Source organism: the organism of the source record quoted next (assembly GCF_019968955.1).
Source record: "MAG: Porospora cf. gigantea A chromosome Unknown PgA_NODE_1170_length_7342_cov_350.623, whole genome shotgun sequence".
Taxonomy (NCBI): domain Eukaryota; phylum Apicomplexa; class Conoidasida; order Eugregarinorida; family Porosporidae; genus Porospora; species Porospora cf. gigantea A.
In genome coordinates, this window is record NW_027151314.1 from 1 (window position 1) to 7,342 (window position 7,342).

The 7,342-nt window shown below is 55.0% G+C and overlaps 4 protein-coding genes across 7 annotated transcripts; 1 reads left to right on the plus strand and 3 right to left on the minus strand.

Annotated features, from left to right (window-relative positions):
* Positions 1–256: 256 nt before the first annotated feature.
* On the minus strand, positions 257–4,595 carry KVP18_001759 (uncharacterized protein; the record flags this gene model as incomplete). 3 transcript variants are annotated; one of them, XM_067952068.1, is made up of 4 exons in its annotated part: positions 257–1,651; positions 1,680–3,824; positions 3,853–3,925; positions 3,952–4,595. In XM_067952068.1, 4 exons carry the CDS (start codon positions 4,593–4,595, stop codon positions 257–259), a joined length of 4,257 nt encoding a protein of 1,418 aa, XP_067813539.1.
* Positions 4,596–4,738: 143 nt separating this feature from the next.
* Positions 4,739–5,365, minus strand: KVP18_001758 (uncharacterized protein; the record flags this gene model as incomplete). The annotated part of the gene is made up of 1 exon (XM_067952067.1): positions 4,739–5,365. One exon carries the CDS (start codon positions 5,363–5,365, stop codon positions 4,739–4,741), a length of 627 nt encoding a protein of 208 aa, XP_067813538.1.
* Positions 5,366–5,373: 8 nt separating this feature from the next.
* KVP18_001757 (uncharacterized protein) lies at positions 5,374–6,237 on the plus strand (the record flags this gene model as incomplete). Of its 2 annotated transcripts, XM_067952066.1 has the most annotated exons (2): positions 5,374–5,827; positions 5,855–6,237. In XM_067952066.1, 2 exons carry the CDS (start codon positions 5,374–5,376, stop codon positions 6,235–6,237), a joined length of 837 nt encoding a protein of 278 aa, XP_067813537.1. The 2 variants fall into 2 exon arrangements, with proteins under 2 accessions (XP_067813537.1, XP_067813536.1); XM_067952065.1 differs by having other exon boundaries at positions 5,692–6,237.
* A 596-nt stretch (positions 6,238–6,833) lies between these two features.
* Positions 6,834–7,316, minus strand: KVP18_001760 (uncharacterized protein; the record flags this gene model as incomplete). Its single annotated transcript, XM_067952071.1, has 1 exon — positions 6,834–7,316. One exon carries the CDS (start codon positions 7,314–7,316, stop codon positions 6,834–6,836), a length of 483 nt encoding a protein of 160 aa, XP_067813542.1.
* Between the last annotated feature and the right edge of the window lie 26 nt (positions 7,317–7,342).

Below are 7,342 nucleotides of genomic sequence, written 5' to 3' on the forward strand. Positions count from 1 at the left end.
CCAGTCCACAGTCGACAGCCATGAGTCCCTTGGTGTTGGGGTCCACGACCGTCTTTACAGTAGACGTGCCTTGAGTTCTCTTGGTTGGGTTAGCCATGAAGAAGAATGTTTTTTTCGGTGATTAAGTGCCCCAATGCGTGGGGCACATATTTATTTTATTCGTCAGCCTTAGCTAATGATTGCTTATGACATGTTAGGCATGCAGGCGACGTGTAGCCATCGCTTCTTCATTTTATCCCCCCACAGACTTCTTGTCTTACTCCGCTGCCAGCTGCTCATGCAGGTAGACAGCTGAGATATACATTGCGTGGTCTCGATCGAAACCCTGCTCCTCATAGTAAGCTACATACTCAGCGAATTGATCTGGTGCCATCTCGTAGATCTGGCAGTAGAAGTCCCGCAGCTCCTGCTCTTCGTCGGTTTCAGGCACCAACCGCTGGATCGACTCCGTTGTGGCCGTCTCCGACGGTTTCGACGACGGGCTGACATCCCACTCGTTTTCTGCCGACACGTAAGCTCCCACGTAGGGCGAGGTCTCTGGTTTTGGTTCGGGCTCCAGCTCTGGTTCGGGTTCTGGCTCAGGTTCGGGCTCTAGCTCAGGTTCGGGCTCCACTCTTCTTCGTTTCTTTTTCTTTTTCTTCTTTGGTGGCGCACCAATTGCAGCTAGTGGTGCAGCCATCATGACATCGGCTTCGATGTTCACTCTCTTCGCCTCGGCACTCACTTTTTTCTTCCTCTTTTTCTTTTTCTTCTCAGCCGTGGGTCGCATGCTCACTTCGTCCATTGATGACTTTTTCCTTGGGGGCTGGCGAGCTTCCATCGGCTTGACCTCGATTGAGGAGACGGCCATTGCGAAGGCTGCAATCGCTTCCTCTGCCCGTTTGCGCCGTTTCTTCTTCTTCTTCACCTTCGTCTTGACGGAGTCATCCTGGAAGAGTAGAGGAACATCAGTGTTCCTAGACTCCGCAAACAGAATGGCCCGACTGGACGTTCCGGGGCCTTTCCAGAGAAAGCCTGTCACCTCACCACAGACGCTGGCCAAGTAGGCGTTCTGCGACGTGGACTCCTCTATTGTGGCCTTGATGTGCTGCATGATTGTCACAGAGTGCTCCCTGTACTCATTATTCACGACTAGAAGGAAGGCCTCGGAGGAGTAGATTATTTCTGGAACCACCACGGTGTCTTCGGGTAGATTGAGTGATTCGTTCAACGCGAATCCGAGGTTCTTCATGACGTTGCAGGCAGCTTTAAAGTCTCCCGTCCAGTGCAGATGCTTGTCTACGTACACGCAGGCCCACTCAGCGCCGTCCTTCAACTCCACACGTCTCCTTTTGAAAGCGGGCATTGAATCGGCTTCCTGTGTAGGTGGAAGAGGCGGATTATAAAGAAGTGGGTCCGGCTCTATCACGGACTCAAGGGACTTCAGCGGCGACGCCAAGTGCATGTCAGTGCGAATCTCAGAGGTTTTCCACATGCGGTCTAAGGCTTCGTTGTCCGCCTCTTTACTGACATGGCACTCGTTCGTCTTGTTGATCTCCGAGAGTTGCAGGCGACGGATTGCCCCTATGAGGGTGTAGATCAGCATCGTGCCTGCATAGGGCACCACCTGAGCTCCGGCAATGAAAGTGGCGCTTTGCCCTTTGAGGTCCAGCTGGGTGCCTCGAGTCCCCCGCTCTCACCATGTCCGACGTGATCACCGTGCTCTTAGCTGCAATGTGCGCCTCTGAGTGGATGGCCGGCTGTGCTGAAAAATGCCAGCCAGCCGGAACTTTTGAGGAGATGGCCTCGCGCCACTTGGCCACATTAGCCCACCGCATCCGCTCCTCTGCTTGGTGCGCGCTCATTGCGTAGTGGTAGAGAAAGAGCCCCTTCCGAATCAGCGCCAGCAACTTGTCATCCGTGTTGAACCGCGTGCCCAGCGACTTCGCAGCCCGAGAAACAGTCAGCGTGTCGATTATGTCCTGGGTAATCGCATCGCTCATCTTCAAGACAGCCGCGTCATTCATCCGTGCCTTGTACCTGGGCTGATTCACAGCGCATACAAACGGTGACATCGCGGAATGCTGCACGAGACTCGTCCACAGAGAATCATTCCAGACGTCGAAGCACACGCGCGCGGGAATCGGAGATTGCCGATTGACGTGGATGTTTCGGTTGTTGAAGATCAGATCGAGAGATTTGTAGGGCAGATCTTCGCCGCCTGTCCATCTCGTCATGGTGTCCATGGCTTTGGGGACGCCTTCGAATGTGCACACCTGTTTGATAGTTTTCTTCTTCAGACCGCAGAGGCTCCGGTGTACAGCGTCCCGTAACTTGGGTTGGTAGTTTAACTTAAAGAGCATGTCCATAGATTCAATGCGTGCTGGGAGTTTCCACACACGAGCGATTTGTGCTTCCAGAAAATAGACCGCCCCCGGCTCTAGAACGGTGTCCATCACCGCCACCCACGCATGCCTGTGACCTTCTCCGAGGCTACCCAGACAGACATAGGCGCTATGGCCCATGGACAGCAACAGCGAGACGAGCAGCAGGCAGTGGTCGATGTAGTCGCCTTTTCCACGAACGAGCATCGCGTCTGGGGTCAACCACCGCTCGTCCGCATCCACCCGAGTTACGTAGGGGAACGACCGGGTGTACATCATGGCGGCTCGGACAGTAACGCATTCTGTAGGTATGGAGATCTTCGTCAGGAAGGACGGTAGGTAGAAGACTTCTCCTCGCTGCGACGGCATCTTGTGGGCCAGGTACCGTTCGTCGGTGTCGCGCGCTTCCTCTGCCATCGCGGCTTGAAGCCGCTCTACTGCGGGCTGCATGAACTCTACGGCGGAGGCCACGAGGTTTGCACGAGGCGCGGAGGGTGTCGCCGCCGTGGGCAGCAGGTCCGGTATGAGATAGGCCTCGACGTCTACTGTTACGTTGGTCTCCTCGTCGTTTGCCAGCAGACTGAGCTTCTCTTGCAGCACCCGTGTCTCGAAAACACGGCGACGTTTGCCGAAGTCGACTCGGGGTCGCTCCACTGCTGTCCGTAACTTCCCGCTGGAGTCCACCGCTATGTCGTGCAGGCTAAAGCCTGTGTGGCCTAAATGGTCGCGCCCTCCAGCGTGGTTAAGGAATGCGTCGATCCAGCACGAGTCGTAAATAGCAAGCACTGCTTCCGCCTCCCGTTGTTTCATCTTCTCCCCAGTGAACTGAGGGAGTTGGAAGCTCATCAGTTCCCCGAATTCTATGCTATGCACAGCGCGCTTCTCCACCGTCATCTTCGTGTCGTCGTTGAAGGAGACGAACAGCTGGACGGTGCCTCGGCTGCTGTCCTCCGCGACGCCAGTGACGCTGTGGATCAGCACGAACAGTGTGACTGTACCAACGTCCAAATTGTCTCCAGTTTGAGTAAATGACGGTCCGCCGTTTGTATCGGCCTTCGCAGTCAGCTGGCCCCATAACAGTGACTGCTCGCGCATAGGGACGACGAATTCCCTCACGATTAGAATGTTGCGCATGCTAACAGATCCCTTGCAGACCACAGCGCGAGTATTTACGGACTTCACGCTGAAGTGCATCACGACACGCTCCAACTCCGCAGAAGTGCACCGAAGGTTCATGGCGCCCATGTCTCCAAACTCGGCGTATACGCCATGGAACAGGCTCCTGGCGGATTCCGCCTTGAGGACCAGCTGGGAGTTGTGGTCGAAGACTTCACACGCCAGCGAGAACTCATCCGCTTGCAAGTGGCTGCTATGCATGAAGTCCGCCACCACGCTCGCATTGCCCAAATTCAAGTTGAAGTCCCAAACCTCCTGAATTCCTAAACAGAAGTCGAACACGCCCTGCGTACCGTCAGGCTTCCCCGCCTACCTTTCTATAAATACGGCCCTTCTCAGACGAGGTGAAGAGGGGGGCCACACGGTGGGCATGGTTGCCAAAGAGACTGTGTGGGAGACTGCGGGTGCCCACTCATTCACGCGAATCTCTCCTACGCAAATAAGGGCGTTGGATTCCCAAACATTGTAAACCCAGGATGAGATATTGATGCTCTCCTCGGAAAGTTCGTTGTAAGAGGCCACAGTGTACTCTATAGAGGTCTTCGTGAACGGGATCCAGGAAGACCCGTAATCTCCAAAAACGACTTCCGTTTGGATCCGGTGTCGGATCGATCCCAAGCGGCAAATTTGCGACGCTGGCCCCTCCTGTACCCGGAACTGGCTCGTTGCACCGCCCAGGTCCATGATGACGTACATGCCCTCCTCGGAGGGCACATCTCCGAACAGCTTGAGGCGCAGATTCCAGATTTTGACTTGCCAGTACCGCTGTTGCATCTCCGCCGGCTTGGTACCTACGCTATGTGCCTTCAGTCCGTTCTTCTGCGCCAGGTACCGAAGAAACTCTTCGCGCGGAACGATGGGGATATCTTGCAACGCCGTGATACCCGCGTCCTTCTCGCTGGAGTCGTCACTGTCGATGTCAGCCAGAGCGTCCATCTCATCCGGAGCCTCCCCTCCGGTGGCCTGTTGAGCTGCCTGCTCTGCGACAGCGTCTGCGTCTTCTTCGGCCTTCTCTGGTCGGAGTTTTTTGAACGGGAGGTGTTTTAAAAAGTCCATGATTAAGCAGCAGAAAGTGAGGCCGATGAATGAATCTTATCTAACTCATCAGCGATACAAGACGTTCGGCCTCGCTGATGAAGGCCACAAATCACGAAGGCTCAGGACTCCATCATAAACACGGTCTTCAAAGAGTGGACGTTTCAGCGCGTGGGGGATGAGAAGAGGATCTCCGCATCTCCGCGGTCCAGCCGAGTTTGTGTTGGAGCGATCAACACTGGTTCGTGGCAATCGCTTAGGTCTATGAATAAATCTGAGTCATGGGACAGTTCTTTAGGCAACCGCTTCTTCCGCCTGCGCGGTTTCCTGGCGTCGGTGATACGGCCAGGTGACAACACATGCCGAGGTGGCAGCTGGCCCGCAGAGATGTTGTAATGTTTGAGGACATCAAAAGCGTTCTCCGCTAAAAGCGCCTCATTCAACACCTGATTTGAATGGCTAATGTTCGTAGGCCACTCATCGGGTGAGGACTCCTCATGCACGAAGCTGTAAAGATACGTGAAGACACGATCTGAAGCCAGCAAGTCAGATTCCGCCGAACTAGCCGTGCCCTCTTCCAACCTCGTCACGAAATCCGGGTACAGGCGCCGTAGTTGCGCGCAGTGGATATCTGGTCCCCGTAGGCTGTACAGGGAGCAAGACACTTTCAGAGCCGGCCTCCCAACTGCCTCCCTGTAGCCGTGGAACGCGACTAGGAACCGCGCGAGCTCCTGTTGTCGGGCGGCAGTGACGTCTACTTGACGTGGTGTCGGACCTATCGTACGTGGCATGCCACAAAATGCGTAATTCTATGGCAGAGGTCACAACACTACACCGTCAGCGTGACGAGTCCTCGAAGGTCGTGGAGCAAAGGGGCTTCTGCCTTATCCTCGCATCGTTTTTAGCTCAGGAATCTGACGATATTGATTTCTCTCAGGGTCCTGCGTCTGGGGAACCTGTGTCCAGCAACCTGACGACGTTTCCTAAACGTCAGAACGGTTCACACTACTTCAGCTCGACTTCTCGAGCTATATTACTCCGTCTATTCTCCGAAGAGGCCATCGACATACGGAGCCTCTCAGGACCCGACTCGAGCTGTTTGCAGTTCGACGTGAGGATGTTGAGTCTGCACCAGCTGCTATGGTTGCGAGTTAAGTATCAGAAATATTATGTGCTTCTCACACGAGCGAACCACGACCCTCAAGTTCGACTTCTGGAGTCTGTGGAGTCCACATTGCTGGAAGGTCTAGCCAGTAAGTACCTCCTTAACCGGTTCCCAGATGTGAAGGCCACTCCAAACGACCGTCGTCTGCTGGGACTGGAGATGATACGTGCCGTATCTCAGCAGCTTGCCATTGGTGGGAGCCACATTTGGAGGCTGTTCGCCAAAAACGGAGAGATCAAGGTGGCTTCAGAGGCCCGAGAATCCAAGTTCTCGCGTCAGCCCTCGGCAAAAGGCAGCATCAGGTCGAGATCGCTGTCTCGGGCTCCAGCCTATGCTAGTGCTGGCCTGGAGGTATTTTTAGAGCTTCCCGCTCATAATGTGTCGCTTGTTCGTCCATCAGACACGCCCGTAGCGCTGGTAGTGGACGTGGGGACCTCTGGAAATGCCAACAGGGTCCAGTGGGACGTGTTGGAGGTCAATGCCAGCGTAACTAAGTGAGCCATAAATGACGACGAAAGCAGTTTTCAAGCTGTGGATCCGGTCGAGAACGCTAGAGGTTGCCAAATGGAGCTTCGACAAGCGATGACTGCTTTCCAAGACAAAAAGAGCCACCGAAGACCGCCTTTAGCTCACTCGAAGTCTGCGCTGCCTTCCCACACTGCTCGTTGGGCTGTGTGCCCCCAGTCCGAGGTGAGCATACCGCCGAACAAACGAGGCTGGAGCGCGTGCCAACAGGAGAGCGTTGCCATCATGCCCAGCACGCACTCGAGAGTCCCCTCATCGAGAGCAGAATTACCTAGTGCTGACCGTGGCGCTTGCGTCAGAGAGTCGCGCCAAGACACGCGAGATTCGCGTGAGGAAAGAGCAAAAGCTTCTCAGAATATACGCGAGACTAAATCTGTGAGGAGTCTGGTGGCCGGTTTTCAAGCGGACCGGATCCACGGTGAGGGAACACGTGAACCTAAACGACCATTGGAGGCCAGTGGTTTTGTGAAGAAGCAGATCTTGATGTTTGACCGCTCTAATCTGCAGTGACGGGTCTGGGTTTATGAGCTACTAACTGGACTTAAAGGAGACAACTAAAGACTCATGACTCAGGTCTTCTCGATGGCCAGTATCAGTCCTAACACTTCATACGCTAGCGTGGATAGCGCGCGGTTACGGCCCAGTTCCAGACGAGTTAGCGGCATGGCGACGCCATCGACTATGGCTCGCTGTTGCAGCCTGACCATGACCTCCAACAGGCCTTCCCTAACGCTCTCGTCAGAGATTTTTGTGGCAGAGGGCACGAAGTAGTCATTCGGCAGCAATCCAAAAGATTGGTCATTGAGGCTGCGTAGCGAGTCCACCAGCAACTCGTCGGACGACTTCTCTGTGGGTGCGAACGTGGAATGCGGGTCTATGAACGACGTCAGAGTTCCGCGCATCTGTGACCAGGCATCGTCCGGAGTACACTTCTCAGGACTTAGACTTTGAGATGACCCTTCGTCTCGCCGTCGGTCCTTACTCCTCTGTCCGAACCCCGCAACCACCTCTTCTGACCGGACGGTACCGCTTGTGAAGTGCACGTAGGGCATTCGGGGCACGTCGATGCCCTGGGTGA